The 16,343-nt window shown below is 40.7% G+C and overlaps 1 protein-coding gene across 5 annotated transcripts in view; it reads left to right on the top strand.

Annotated features, from left to right (window-relative positions):
• GSG1L (GSG1 like) overlaps positions 1-16,343 on the top strand; it is a 56,673-nt gene that overhangs the window by 5,764 nt on the left and 34,566 nt on the right. For all 5 annotated transcript variants that reach the window (XM_062639471.1, XM_062639467.1, XM_062639470.1 and 2 more), the window contains exon 2: positions 11,916-11,963. In XM_062639471.1, the coding sequence (XP_062495455.1) occupies positions 11,916-11,963 (48 nt within the window). The remainder of the gene's footprint in view (positions 1-11,915; positions 11,964-16,343) is intronic.

Consider the following 16,343-nt stretch of genomic DNA (forward strand, 5'->3'; position numbering starts at 1 on the left):
GTAAATCTTTTAACAAGATGAATCACTTCTTAGACAAGGGTAATAAACTATACCCAGTCTGTACGGATTTACAGAAAAGCATTTGATGGAATGTCCCACTGAAAAATTCTTTTACAGAACTACAGAGAATGGAGGGAATGGTAACAATGTGGTGATAGATATAGGTATGCTTCACACCAGAGGGTGCTGAAGAGCCTGAGCCCCTTCAGGCTGGAAGGAAGGCTCAAGGTACAGAGAACTATGATATTGGTGGGGATCAAATGGGAATGACAGAGATCAGACAAAAAATATCACTGATTGCTTGTGTGACTTAAGAACAGTAAGGCATAACACACAAAAAGAAATACTCCTTCCTACAGAGCTCCCTGCCAGGGAATGTTGTGAAGGCCAAAACTGGGGATTGCATGGACCCAGGAAGCAAACATCCATTTGTGTTACTGATATGATCATTTGAGAGTAACCTCTGGCCAGGAAGTCCCCAAACTACTGGTGCAGTACTGACATTACAAAGGGAGTACATGAGCAGTATCACCGTATATCCATCCCTTTGTTCTTCACTAAATATCTATCATTGGATGATGATACAAAGATAGTGAAGTAGGTAGACCTTTTGCTTGAATCTGTGGTGCAGATTTTACTTTGTTTTGTTTATTACATGGGGATAAATAGAAAGGCTGTCAATTGACTAAAAAATAATATTAGAAGGAGGCTGTGGCAAGTAATATAAAAACAGAAATAGTCACACTGGAGATCAGATATTTCTAGTTATCACCTATTTTGGGTTTAGGACTGGTTCTGTTATTGCTGAGATTAGCAATCTAGGAAAAAGAACTAGGGATAGAATTCACGTAGCCTAAAAATGCAAGATGAATCCTACAGCAAACCTGTGGACATTATCAAATGCAGATGTCTGTGCCTAAATTGATCAACATCATCACTGCAGTCAGTAGAGAGTAGTGAGTACTTCCTGGGGAGATTAAATTCCTCCTCAAACAGGAAGAACTGAGCCCTGGGATTATGTATTTTCCTCATTGGCCAAAAAGAAATCTAAGAAGTTGCCATTTCTAACACAGAAGCCTTAATTTGAAGAGAATAATCCTACTTTAAATGTACTCCTCACATGTGCTATGGCACAAAGTCTGGGAATATTGGCATTACGGAGGAGCCTTTTTTTCTGCATAACTCAAAAAGTGAATTGGTCTGATAGAGTTATAAGAATAGTTTTAAAATTTAAAAAAGGTTAACAGCACCAATCACTAAGGCATAAAACTGTGAAGTCACAGGAGTTATCAGTTGCAGGCAAAAGGTAGGAAATAAGTTGTGGGCCAATATTTGTCTCTGAACTGCTATGTGCTGTGATACAAAGGAAAGGTATTATTCTAGGAAAGAGTCAGCACCACTTTGCAAGGCACAGGTAACACCTGTGCTTTTTGTTAAAGCCATCATGCAGAGTTATGGTAAGAAAAAGAGGGAGGTGAAATAGATGCAGAGTGGAATTTCCAAGGTTGTTAAGGAAAAGAGAATCTCTCGAGAAAAGAAAAACTGGTCCTCTTTAGTATAATGTATCAAAGATCTAGATGTGATGGTACCTTCTATACATATATATAAAATATATAAATATAGATAAAATATTTATATTTATATATATTTCTTTATGCATATTTTTATATTTTATATATAAAATATATAAATATATATATGGGTAAATATTAAGAAAATAATATGACTTAAGTAACTTATCATTGAGAAAAAAAAGTGAAAATCCAAGGAAGGGTTCCCAGAAAGTGCGTCACTGGATTTCACCTCCACAGAGGGCAGTGTGGGCAAAGGATATTCATGGGCTGAAGTGGGTACTTCTTAAAGTCACAGAAAGAAGTGTAGGAGGGCAAAAGAATGTTTCTGGCATGAGGAAGCTTGGAGTGAGTGTCCTGCATAGATGATTTGTTGATATCTTAAGGAGGTCTGAAAGGAGCCATCTTGGTTTGACTGCCTTGCTCATACCATGTCTCTATTCTGTTACATGAAATCCATGCTTTGGGGTTGCTGCTGGTCACCAGTGAGAGCCAAGAAAAAAACGGTTGTTGACTTAATGCATATCGTGTTTTCTGAAGGGTTTTATGCCTTCTCCAAACCATCAGAAATTGGCTACAGGTGGAGACAGTATATGAGGAGGTTGCTTTGCTGCTGTGGACATTATTACAGCTTCTCAGTATCTAATTGATATGTCTGCTCATGCACTGAACATTAAACTGAGGATCTAATTTGGGATCAGGAAAGAAATCTCCTTCAGGCTATATAACAGTGATAGTAACAAGTTTTTGCCTTCATTTACAACATGGGGAAAGGTCTATTTCAGAAAAGCACTTATGAACTCCTCCTAACAAATCCCCTTTTTTTTTTTTTTGCAACAGGAAGAAATTGGCCTGGCCATAGGAATTTAAGCTGTAGGAGTCTTCAGATCTGTTCATGTTCCTCACAATATTCCTGCTTTCTTCCTGTTGTTACATGATAGCTGTGGTTACTGTGGCGGTGGTTCTTTATTATACACATTCAGTTTTTTATAGCATGTTGGGGATATTTTGTGCCTGCAGTGCTCTGGGAATTTTGGATTTTAGGTCCTCCTGATTCTGCTCGACAGACTATGCTATTCTGCTAGCTCTAGCAACATCTATCATACATAAAATGTGGACATAAAGTCCCTGTAGGCTGAGACCCATAAGAGAGGAGAGTAAGGGAGTAGGCAATGAACAACACCTTATATGAGAAGTTACACACTACATCATGAGCAGAAACTGTTCCTTTCTCTTTGGAAGTGTTTGTCCTCAACCATTTAATCCAGTAACCTTAAAGGAGCCATCTGAGAGGTTCTAGTAGTTCTTTGTAAATTGAATAAACTTCAAAGTGCTAGAAGACTAACACCAAGACTAAGGCCCCATATTTCAAAGAGAATAAAGATGTTTACCCCAAAGTCAGTTAATGAAAAATATGAATAGATGCATTTAGGGCTACAGAAATAGATGCAAGATGGAATATCAAGCATCATGGTATCACTATGGTTTTTAAATTACACCAGATACAATCCTGATTTTAAAACTTTCTTTATATAGATTAGCAGAACTTGCCTAATGACAGATCTCAAAATGAGGATTTACCAGGGAATAGGGTGGCTTATAGCAGGATCCTCTGTTAATCGTCAATTGGTGTAATGTTACTCAATATTCTTGTCGGTAAACAAAATGGCAATATAAATCTTTGCTGATCTAGCTTACAAATGACTACAGAAGACAGTAAATACAAGAAGCAGATGCTGTTATTATGGAATGGCATGGTTTGTAGAATAGTCACAGGCAAACAAAATTCAGTGTAAGGTATTCCACCTTGAATTGGCTGCATTTGGTGGGGAAAAGGACACAAAACATGCTTACAGTGAGGGAAATTAACTGAGAAAAAGAGCCATTCCACCATTTCTAGAGTCACTAGATCCAGAGAGACCAAAAACCACATCATAATATCATTCAGACTGATTTCACTGTGCATAATCTGGCCAGGAAAAAAAAACACAAAACACTCAATGAGAATTTATTGCAAAGTTATTAGGTAGAAGCTAGAAATTAAGGTTTACGAGAATAAATGCAAGCACAACTTTTTTCACTTAATTTTAAAAACTGGATATTATATTTAACCTCTTAGGCTGTGGCTGAAAGGTTAAAGTTATCTCGGTTTCCATACTCCAAGTCAGGTGTGCCTGCCTGGAAAAACAGGACCCCTCAACCAACAAAGCATCTTTGGGTAGGGAAGGTGGGAGAAGTTTCTGGACTTCGCTTTGAAACAGGCAACCTAAATTACCATGGCTAAAAGGAACAGGCTGCAAATAGATGGGCAAACCAGGGAAGAAATACTGTTATGGTGTTAACTGTGGAGAAGAAATACAGGTTGATGTAGTACAGGCTCTGACATTCAAGGTTGCCTCCCCTCCAGCAATCCCTTTTCCTCTTACCTACAGCAATCCCTTTTCCTCTTACCTACAGTCACTTGTGCATGTTTCAAGCTGCAGACTGAGGACCTGTGTTCACAGCAATGTGCCATGCCATCAGAGGAATGCTCTGTCCTGAGTCTGTCTTTTCCTCCATTTTGGCACACATCAGCTTTTGATGTTTCCATTGTCTACAGTAATCCCAGTGAAAAAGAGTTTTCTTCTTTGTTGTCAGTGACTTTCATCTCAGCCTGCCTGGCTCATGTATCTCTGGAGCTAGGGAACAGATCCAATGCAAATACTCTGCTTGAGCATTATCTAGAAAGAAGCACTTGGCATGGTTAAAAGAGAATCCACATTGATCCACAGCTAATAAGTGGAAGGAGTGGGAGCTGTTGAACCACATTTCTTCTACAACCAGGACTTTAGGGTCTTATTGGCTATTTAATCCTTTGATCTTTGCTAATCACCAGCCTAAATGCACCTGCTAATGCAGTCATCTGGGGAAATGCAGAAAGCATGACACACATCATAAAATGATGTAGTTCATACAACAATGTACATACAATAAGTACTTCATACAAGTACATTATCAGCTACATCTTCTGTTAAAAGCATCCTTTCTAATTTTTCTCAGTTTTCTTGGGAGACCTTATAGTCCCGCAGATACCGGACAGCGGATAACTAGTTTATTTTGGCATGTTTACAATTAACAGAGTAAGCACAGTGTGGCAGATGGTCACCTGTGGGATGAAGAGGTGAAAACTCCTCCCATTCTGTGACTTGAAATGCTAAGAGCACCTCAGAATTGTTGATTTAATGTTTTCTGGATTGTAAAGTCAGGTCAAATTTGACATGAGAATAATTGAAAGCCTCCCTCAGCACCACTATTTCCTTGGTTCTCCCAATCATTTAGAAATCTGAACCACTTTCCAGCTCTCCAAATGGTAGATGTGTATACACCTCCATCAGGTCTCACCAAGATAATCAGATGAGTCTTATGACTTGGATGCATTTCAGTCAGACATGATTTGAGAGCAGCCTGTGGAGATGTTTGCTTTCAGATACTGTGCAAGATTTTTCACATCAGGAAGAGTTTAGCACAGAAAATGCAGTTTCCATGGCGCTTAGTCCCAGTTAGCACAAGCGTGCTAGGCATTGCCTGCTCTTCCCACACCTTCTGCCCTCTACATAGCTCTCTACTGCTCCAGTGAACCAAAGAGGAAACTCCACAGTGGATTACACCTCTCAACAGAATTGTTACCATTTCTTTGTGAATATGTGAATTGAGGAAATTTTCATTTCATGCCTGAAATGAAAAAGTGGAAATCTTCAAGTTTTTCCCTTTTAAAGGGTAGAAAGTTTTAAGAATGAAGTTTGCTGAAAGAGAACAGTAGTGTAGCAGTCAGATTTAAAAACAACCCCAAAAGGGAAGAAGATTGTGAACTGCCTCAGCAGAAGCTGAGAAACTGAACAAATTCTCAGGTTATTTGAAAGTAAGAGAAATGTTGATGGGCAGTAGCTAGGGATGAGAGCTATCAGAGTGAGAAAAAGCCAATTGTTTTCATAGTTCAAGACATATTTTAGTATAATTCTGTATGAACTTTACTTTCCAGCAGAAAATATTGCTCCAGCCAAATCAGCACAGCCAACTGGAAAATGTTGATTTTGCAGCTGAATACTCAATTTTTTATTAGAAAAAAATCAATTAAATAGTCTGTCTGGGATCAGTTTAATCAAAAGTGTAATATTTCACTCATTAATTAATCTGATACGGCTCAGTTTGAGTGACCTCATTAACCTATATTTTCCCTGATGTAATACTTTATTTCACTGAAGTTGTGTTGGAGTCCTCAGTCTAGTCTAGGCTGGGATCCCTTGGGGGTTATATCTTTTTTTAGACAAATACAATGATTTTACTCTCAGTAGATGATGTGGGATTGCATCAAAATTACATGACTGCAGATATAATTGGAGAGATATAGATTTGTTAGGGCCTGTTGGGAAAAAGGGGACCTTGTCTTTTGTAGGCTGGGAGCCAGAGTGTTACTAAAAGGGAATGCTGTTTAAATGAAATGTAATCATTTAAATTTTCATCAGAACTGTACTTTTGAACTCATAAAATTTTATGCAGAGTAAGTGAATACAGACAACTTTTTCTTTTTACTGCAAGATGAAAAGCAGAGTTATAACAGAGATCCTTCTTTCAGTCAGAACTACCGGAATTCTTTTAAGTCAAACTATTTAACTAGAATGTTTTGAACCAGTGTAGTTGGAAGACATACAAACTAGGATTTTTCAGAGCTGTTTTTATTTTGCTGCCCTGGTTATTAATGAGGCATTTATCACTGGTTCGGAGAGGAAAGGCCCAATATGTGTAATCCAGGATATCAACTTCTGTCCTTATTATTGCAACAGCCATGTTATAAACTTAGATTCTTGTCTTAAAGCCTATGCTTTTTGCTGTGTTTTCTGCCCTTTTCCCCCTTTCCAGTCTAAACCACCAGTTTACTGAGGTATACTCTGGACAAATCCAGCCACTGCTGTGCAGTGAGGGGTCCTAAAGTCAGGAGCAAGCAAACCATAATTTAGACAACTGGTGGAAGAAACAGTAGAATACATGTGGGTCTCACAAAGGCAGAGTCATTCCAGTGTGCACCCTGGGCTTGGAAGTATACCTGTGCTCTGTAGTTTAGACCTAATCTATGTGTGCCTAGACCTGCCTTTCCAGCTGCCCTATGTAGCTCTCTAAATGCTCCCTAGTATCTTCCATAGACCCATAGATGGATCCAGCCTGCATCCACTTTGGAAGCTGCAGCTAGGCACATCTGGTCTGTTGCAATGTAGTTTCAATGCCCACAAGGTGTGCAGAGCTTAATGGGGCAAGCAGCCCAGAGCCCTGGGGCCAGTATATCATGCAGACTTGATGGCTCTACGGGATCCATTTGTCTTAACTTTCTGGCAGTTTTGAATTTGGAGGATTTGGAAAAGCCACTTCTCTTTCTAAGCCTTTGCTTTCAAATTATTGTTCAGGCTAGGGAGGTACAGATGCCTCTGAACTCTGCCTGAGAAAAGTAAAAGGAACAAGCATTTGCTTCCAGCACAGAGTCACAGCTGTACAAAGTGTGTCTGACACTATGAAGTAGGACTTCAGTGGAGAAGGTAAGAAAGCAAACCCCACTATCTCCACATGCTAGGGAAAGGGAGGTGTCTGGGTCTACCTATCTGAGGTGACAGGACACATGTGTAACCACTCCACCATGTGTGACTGCTCATTAGCAGTGTTCTGCAGTGCCTCTTTCCCATCCCTGAAGCAGCCTTACTCATACCAGCTCACTTACTTTCTCCAGAGCACAGCTCAGTCAGATTAGTGCCTGCTTTTCACACAGCACCCTACTTTTTCTTGAAGTGATTTGGTTTTGCAGACATGAGACAATTTCCATGAGAAATATGTGCCAAAGACTTGGAAGGGCTGGAAGCTCAGGACTTCCCACCATGCTGTGAGCAGCAGAGAGACAAGAAAGAGTATGGGCCTCATGCTAGAAGCAAGACAGAGAGATCATCTCATTATGCTGCCACAACTTTCTCTCTGTTTCCCTGGCACTGACATGTGATAAAATCCACATCTTCAGTTTCCTAAGAATATACAGAACTCAAAGCCAAGCTTTCTTCAGTAGAATCTACTAAGGAGGTTGAAAGCTTTTGACCTCCAGTGCTGCAGAGCCATGAAATGAGAAGGTTCTCAATGAGCCTGGCTGAGGAATTGCTGTGCATGCTCTTGGGAAACTGAGCCCAGGGAACTTTAAGACCCAGGAATTTCTCCTCCCCTGATGGTTTGCTCTTGTTATCCTTCCCAGTTCAGGCTAGGCACATATTTAAATGCAGATGCACGCACGTGCATGAGCACACGCACTCGCGCACGCATACACATGCATGACACTAATGTGACCACACAGACCAACCTAGAGAGAGCTGTGCCAAACAGCACCCACAGAAACACAACATCACTTTCAGCAAGTTCATTCCTCTTCCTTCTTTCTGGCTGAGCAGGTTTGCAAATCACTACTGATACGTGCACACCCCTTCTGTCTGTAGATACACAAGCACATCACACTAATGATCCCTCAGATGTTACCATGGGCTCTAAGTCTATCGTCCATACCGAGACCTCAAGACTCTTACCCAGCTCAGACCTTGGGGCTTTTCAGATCTCTCCTCCCACTCTCTGGCTGGTTCAGTTTGAAGTTCCCTAGCAAATTACAAATAAACTTACCCATACACATATCCAGGATTAGATTAATCAATTAAAATTAGAGAAAAACACAAGCAAATTTTGGGCTCTTGCTGGTACCCAGTCCTAGAAGTCCCTATGACCCATGCCCCCTTCTCTGGTAGCCCAGAAGACTCAACTGAGCCCATGTAGAGCCAGCCTGGTTAAACAGAATGCATTTGCAAGGGCTTGCATAGATGATGTTTCTACCTCACCCTTGGGAAGCCCTAGAAGACGCTCTTATTGGTGTTAAGGTGGTTGGTCAGTCCTTTCTACTCAGCCTCCAGCAGCTCTCTAACACTGCTGAGCTCCAGAATGCTTCATATACACTGTACATGGCCATTGTTCCTTCATGGAAGTGGAGAGCATTCAAGCCAGGTCGGTCCTTTCTAAGTCAGTTATGTGCAAGAGAAATCACTCTTTGGCTTTCTCCTCTGTCAGAATTGCTGCCAAAAAAGGGTGGCAGGACTATCAGGTGGATGAAACCTAAACGCTGTTCTTGTTGCATCTCTAAACAGCCTTTTCTGTATTCTCTAAAGACTCTCCAGGAGCATGGTTATGAGGAGAAAATGCATCTGGAAAAGGGCAGCACAGCAGGATAAACTCTTGCCAAGTCTAAAATTAAACTTAAGAGGGCTTAAGAGATCAGTTATACAAGATACCCAAAAATAACTTAGAATAAATCCTAAGAGGAACAGTGAAAGCACTGCTGACATCTTCAGTTCTCAGTGAGATGCATGTCTGCATGTTGAAGTATGAATGTGGTCTATAAATACCACCAGTGGTTACCACTGAAATGAAGGAGAGGTTTCCAATGCTCCAGCAACAGGAACAATGATGGGAAGTGTTCTTCATCAGGAACTGCTTGTGCAGTTCATACCAAAACCTTTAGCAGTAACCCAGGCACAATCCAGACATCAGCTGCTGAAAAGGGTGTGACCTCCTTCCGCACTTTTGTGTCTCCCATCTACAGTCATTCTTTGTGCTATGGCACCAAAAGGGCATTTTCTGGACACTCCAGAATTTTCTGGCCACATTATTTAAATTGGAGGCCTCAGCCACAGCCAGCTCTCCTGGGGGAAATGTTCTGGTCAAGGAATTTAAGGGAGGATGAGGATGCACATTCCTCCAAATAGCACATGATTACACTCTCTACACCTGTCCTGCAGACAAGGCACCTGCAGCCAAATACTGTGGTACCATCAGTTTCCTCAGTACCTATGGGTGTTAGAGAGGCTTTGTACCTTGCCATGTATCTGAAAGGTACCATTTATCTCCAGCTCTCGGAACAGCTGTGCAGTTTCTGTAGTAGCAAATGCCATTCCCCTTTGGCTGTCTTGGGATAACATGATATTTATTAAAGGTTTTGAATAATATGGCTTCAGATTCACTGGAACCACAGGTGAGAGATGACTCAATGCTACCAGTTTAAAGTCAGGTTAAAATTGTGATAAAAGTAGTAACTTCCCTCTGGAAAAGAAAACAAACCAAACCATAAAACCAAACCCAAAACATAGATCCATATGGCTAGAATGAAAAATTGTGCTTAATCTGCTTATATCAAGTCCAAATTTAAAGGTTACTCTCCCTGTATTCCCTTGATTTTAAGTCAATGCATTCCTAACACACCTCACGCCCTAAAACATGGAGTCTCTGGATGAGAATGATTCATTCTTACAGCACAAAATATTTTATAGTCCACCTATTTCTCTTTATTTCTTGGTCAGAGTCCTAAAGTACACCCCATATGCAAAGACAGTTAGGGAGCTGGGCCTGTTCTTGTCCCTACAAATAAAGAAAGGATGACTACATAGATGACAGAACAGCTAGAGAAGTTGGGTATAAGGAAGGGTGGTGAAGCCCTGGGACCAGAGCAGGAGAGAAACCCCATCCTTGGCGTCACCAAATAATGGGTATCACCATCCTTGAAGTATTTCAAGGTTTGGCTGGGAAAAGTCACAGCTGATCTGATCAGGTGTTAGCAATAATCCTGCTCTGAACAGGAGGCTGAACAGGAGACCTGCAGGGTCCTGTGAACACAATGCTTCTGTGATGCTGTGATTTCTGTCATCCATTAGGTATCTTTCAGTCTGTTTGCCCCAAAACTTCATAACTCATTCATCTGACATTCCTTCTGCTCAGTTATAGACCGCCCTACCTACTGTTTTGGAAACAGAGATGGTGCTTTGATAAGTCAAGTGTCACTTCCTTTTCTTGACTGTCCTCTTGGCAGTGCCTGGATGCAGAGTAGGAATCCTACCCCCTGCCATGGAGATACTGAAATGTTCGTTTCAATGTGAAGTGAACCTTTTCTCTTATAGGAACTCGTACATACACAAACAGGCTACAGACTATGTACTCAACACTTTTCAGCATATTTAGCATAGGTTTAAAACTGCAAAAAGTAAATAAAAAGTGGTAGTAATAGCATTATAATAATAGATTGTTATTTCAACACAGCTATCATTTGAACGGTTATGTTTATCTCAATCCTGGCAACAAAGACACCAGAAAGATTAACATTTTATATTGGTTTGTACATATAATTAATTAGAACCAAGAAGAAATTACACACTGATTTCAACATCACTACAGCATTTCACTGTTTATTCTTTTTTAATGGCTCACATTTCCTAAATCAGCCTTTTGACTGTGCAATTAAAATTGAGCAAAACTACTAAAAATCCTACTGCTATATCTTTGCATCAATTAAAGTCTTGAAGGGCAAAATGGATTCTTCTCCATTACCTCTGTCAGGCATGCTGGGCTCTGATTCCTCAGGGCAGGCAGGATATTGGTCACTTTGGAACATATCATGTTGAAGAAAATACATACACTTGATGAACAAATGCATCTAAAGCAAAGGACTTATTTTATAATCTCTGATTGCCTGAAGAAGTAAAAAAGAAAGGTGAAAACATCCACCCTTAAGACACATTTCCTGCTCAGAAGCAATAGGTTTTTCAAGAATGCCTGCAAAAGTGGAGGTGGAGACCTAAACAGTGAAAAGTTAATTTCCAGGGATAAATGGATGCAGCAGCCACAAAGCAGAGGGAGTGGCTCAGGGCTGTGACGGTCATAGCAAGGCATTTGCTTGCCTTTTTAACAGTTTTTTTTTAATGCTATGCAATTGCATATCTTGCTTTGTGCTTTGTGGTCCAGGTTAGTCTGTGCTAGTCACATGTGTCCTATCTATCTATGGAGATGTCTGTGCCCATGGCAATGCTTCCTGGCACTGGGAGGTTGGGTCACACTCTGGTGGGGCACAGGCATAGTCCTGACAATGAGGAGGAAGGCAAAAGTGTTCATGAAAGAGGCCAGTGCCCTCCCAGTGCAAACCCCTGCAGTGCTTTGCACTGTGTCACTCCATTTGGAGTGAACACTGCTCCCAGCCTTGGGAAGGAGCATTGCTTACCCATTAGGGTTCAACTATCAGAGAGCACTTTTTTCTTCACTAACTGTATTTCATACTCCCGGTGAAGGAACTGTAATCCTTAGGGAGAGTCCAGCCTTGTGAGCATTGTGGCTTTGGTCCAGGATGGAGGCACAGGTAGATGTCTGCTCTCTGCGTAGTACTATAGAGACTCAGGTGGCAGAAACACCAATCAGAAAGAGGAGGCAGAGCAAAACCGATCCACTTCTATGTCCTAAAATAATCCTTTTCTTTTGAAGGTGAAAAATGTCGAAGTTTTATCGACCTTGCCCCGGCTTCTGAAAAAGGTAAGACAAAACAGTCGAGACTTCCCATTTCACAAATAGTATCAGTATTGTTACTTTTGCTTGAGTGCCAGGGAAAACTGCTTCCTAAGCACACAAGGACATACCTGTCATCCAGATTACATACAGCCAGGTGAAACAAATGCTAAGGGTTTAACACTGCTGTTTACTCAGTAAATGCAGATCTGTCATTTCTCTGATGTAATTTCATTCAGCTGTAATTTTTAAGAAAATAAAGATCTATATTATAATACAGACATTCCCCTTCTCCGTCTAGTGAGGAAGGACATGCTACATGGTTTCCCCAGGCCATCAAGACGTTTATGGTCAGAAAATTGCAGTCACAGTACCAAAAGTCTTTTTGTGAGAAGGCATCACCTAGATGCTTGTTTGTTTGATTTACCCTTAAAAATATATATAAATACAAAGGCATAGAGACAGCTGCTAACATCATCTTTACCCTGGTATTGGAGTTGTAAATTCCCAATCGCAGTTTAACCTTATTTCAAATTAGTATTTATCAGGAAAAAAAATGGGTAGAATTCAATTAATGAACCAGGCAGCTGAGCTCATCTTGTTCCTGCCCAAGACAGAACACTCTGCCCGCAGCTGGAGAGGTGCACAAGCCTCTCAGTGTCCTTCACACTAACAATGGGCTTCTGGAGAATCCAGAGGACAGATGGAAATTCATGTTTGTACAAAGAAGTGATGTATTTTGTTAAATCATTTGAGAAAACCACAAAACCTTTTGGGCATACGGTACCTTCATCAGGTCTGACAGAGAGGCAGCAAGTGGTGTAAGCAACAGTTGTACTTTGTCTGAATTGCCGATCTGCTGGACAAATTGAAAGAGAAGGGCAATTACCATTAATAAAGCAGTAGGGTATTTCAGAGCAAGAAATAGTAACAGAGACAGTCTCTGTGAAATTCATTGTAAATAAACCTAAATAAATTATGCACATAAGTGAAGAACAATCCTGGGATTACTGCCACTAATGGGCTCTGAGTTAAATCTTACACACACAAATGTGACCTTGGGGCATAACCATTCTTGTGAAACTACTAGCTCAATACTCGGCAGCAGTCAGAAAACAAACTACCTGTTAGAAAGCATTAGCAAAGGACTTGAGGACAGAGCAGAGAGTATTCTGTCTCATGAGGACTGTATACATCTGAAAACTTTGCCTTTATATAGTGTGGTATTTTGTTCTTTTTAGTCCAGCTCACAGAATGGACGCAAGAATAATCAGAGTCCTGGAAGGTTCTGTACAAGGGCGAGACTAAGACTCTTCAGCCCAAAAGAGTGACATGGGAGAGGAGATATGATGTCCATTGATAAAGATGTAAAAGGAACTGAAAAGGAAACCTGGGTTATGGTAGACCTCTGCCTTTCCCGGTACTAGGCCTAGCGGGCACTGCGTGACGCTTTTAGTAGACAGACCCAAAACAAGTACCATGTGTCTGTTAGAAAGACAATGGGATGTTTTTGTGCTTTATCCATTTTTTGTGAAAGTTCATTATGGTGCATAATGCTTGGTGTCATCACCCACACACTTTCCAAAACAGCATCTAGTGCTTCACTTTAAGTATATTTTTTAGTTGTGTGAAATGCTGTCAGCAACTTTTTTAGAGTTGTTGCATGGCATCAGTATGTATTTCTAGACTCTTCTATTTTTCCATTTTAAGGAATGAATACTTTTTTTGTGTGCTGGCATAAAGAATATTATATCTATTTCTGAAGTCTTTCCATGGAGTTGTAAGGCATTTTGACAGAAAGAGAGGAGAATGCTCTTTCAGGGATGGAAAGTGCTGACCATCTGACTCATAAAACCAGGATAAATTCCACAACTGTAGATCAAGTTGGACACTGCAGCATAGTTAATCTGAATTTTTCACCATCAGTCTTGTACTGTCCAGAGATCCTTTCACCACATCTGAAGAGAAAATTGCGAGTCAGTGATGCCTGACTTGTATTCACTGTAGAATTCCGTAACTTTTTTAATTAATCTGCTCTTTTCCAGTTAGAAGAAACTGCCCACTCTTTTAATTTCTTGATCCCCTCACTAGCATTGACTTTAATAGTCAGAGGTTTGTCAACTACTCAGTTACACACAGTGACAACATTGGGACAGATTCATGATTCTTCTTCTAAGTAAATGAGAGATGATAAAATGCAGTGAGTACCAAAATTTGAGTTCAGTTATACAAACATATTTGTGGTTTCCACAGTCCATTGTGTAACTGGGAATTTTTGGACTGCATTCATCTTCACAATGATACTTCAGCTTATTCAGTTTCTGTATATATTCTTGGCGTTACTTACTACTGAAAAGTTGTTGTTCATGGTTTCGATTACCTAAAATGTCTCTGTGAATACATGCTCTGCTACTGCAAGTGAGCACTCAGACTCTCCAAGGTTTTCTTCTGAGCTGGTTTTCCCTGATCTAGAAACAACATCTGTCTGATCAACTTCTAAGCTGTTGCAGCCTATGCCTACTTCTCAGCACATCATCTTCCATTTATAAGACATGCTAAAATGAAGCCTAAGAACAAACTTAGTCTAGCTGTACAGCCAGTCTCTTCTACACCAATAAACACAAATAAACAGCAAGTTTATATTAAACGCCTGAATAATATTTAAAACCTCCTTAGCATAGAAAAGCTAATCACCAAAACTCAAAGTAAAATAAAACTGTCTATGGTGAGGCCTTACTCCATCCTTGCCACAAATCTTGCATTCATAAATGAAAAGGTTTCTTGCTGTAAAAATGTGATACTTGAGCTATCTTTAATCCATATATGCTGATCTCTAGTGTAGCTGGATACTACATTTCTGATCAGTTGTTATACCCTTTGAACCAATGACATCTGCTAAAAGGAGACAGCAAAATTTGGGGGAAACAGACCCACAGTGTGGTATAAATAAGCACTTCCAACCTACACTAGGAGAGCTCTTCCGTGCATTTAAGGCAGCTGCCAGCAATCTGTCAGAACCCTGTAAGCCTAACATTGAATTTATTAGCTATTGGTGGTTGTTAGTGCCAAATTTGCTTAACAAAATGAGCTTGGTGATGGTACATAACAACTAAAAAAACCCCAAATTTCTATGTCCACAAATATTTCTTCTGACAGTTGCCATTCACTGTCAACAAAGGATGATGGGTCAATAGCTGGTTACATTGGGCATCATCAGGAATTTTACTGGGCTGTCACAGAGCAGATGTTGTTGGGTCCCACAAACTGTGCTATTTTCTAGTTTTCATTACAGTTGTGAGTGGTAAGATAACAAGTATTTCCAAAATGACTTGGAAGGAAACTGTCACAGTAGGCTGAACCGTATCTTTCAGTTCTGAATTGCTCCTGGGATTTTCTCCACAAAACTTAATCAAGTTTTCTTCCTGTTGAATATTTGGATCGCTGAATCTGAATCACAGAATTGTTTGTCTCAGAAAGGACCTAAAGGATCATCCAGTTCCACCCCCTTCTGCCATGGGAAGGGATACCTTCCACAAGGCCAGGTTGCTCAAATCCCTGTCCAACCTGGCCTTGAACACTGCATACCACAGCTTCTCTGGGCAACCTGTGCTAGTGCCTGACCACCCTGTCCAAAGAAGAAAAGGATAACCTACTTGTTATGCTGAAAAGTACACTCAGTTTTCAGCTACTTGGTCTGGTTTTGAATGCAGCTTGTGGCCTCTCCTCTCCCTTTGGGCTGCTGTAAACCTTGCTAAAAACATCTTTCTGACAAGCTCCCTGTTCTAGTACCCAATGAGAACACTGAGGCTGGGACACAGTCCACCACTCTACTCCTCCCATCACACCTTTTGATGTACCTTTTAGTTCCCCTTTCCCACTGTTTCAAATCTGTGCCCAAGAAGACTTCGAAGAGGCCATGGAGGATACATTCAAAGGAAGAAACCAAGGCCAAATATTATGTCTGGAAACAGCGGCAGCACAATAAAAGGCAAAAGATAGCAGTATGCCCCATCAAATGATCTGATAAATGGCTTCACAGACCAGCATAACATCACAGCTATACACATATACAGGTCTGTTCCTCCCCCTGCCTAGGACTGTGTGGGGATTCAAACGCCCTTCTATAAATGCATAAATGTCAGCTGTCAACCACAGTGACACAGAGACAGGAATCACGATCTGCCAAAATCCTGTGTAAGTGAATGCTGGGATATATCCAGTGGAAAAGAGTTGGAAACAGCATTTGCACTGGAAGAACTTTGCTGGGGAAGAGTGAGGATTTGTAGGAATTGTGGTGCCCTCGAGTTTTTGGGATGGATTCAACAGTGGCTGTGACTCAAGCACAGACTGACGTGAGGTTTCCTATTGGGAAGTTGTCTCAGGAATAGGCTCAAAGGTCAGTCTTGG

This window comes from Pezoporus occidentalis, unplaced genomic scaffold (assembly GCF_034315485.1).
Source record: "Pezoporus occidentalis ecotype Australia unplaced genomic scaffold, CSIRO_AGI_Poc_V1 ctg60, whole genome shotgun sequence".
NCBI classification, from domain to species: Eukaryota; Metazoa; Chordata; class Aves; order Psittaciformes; family Psittacidae; genus Pezoporus; species Pezoporus occidentalis.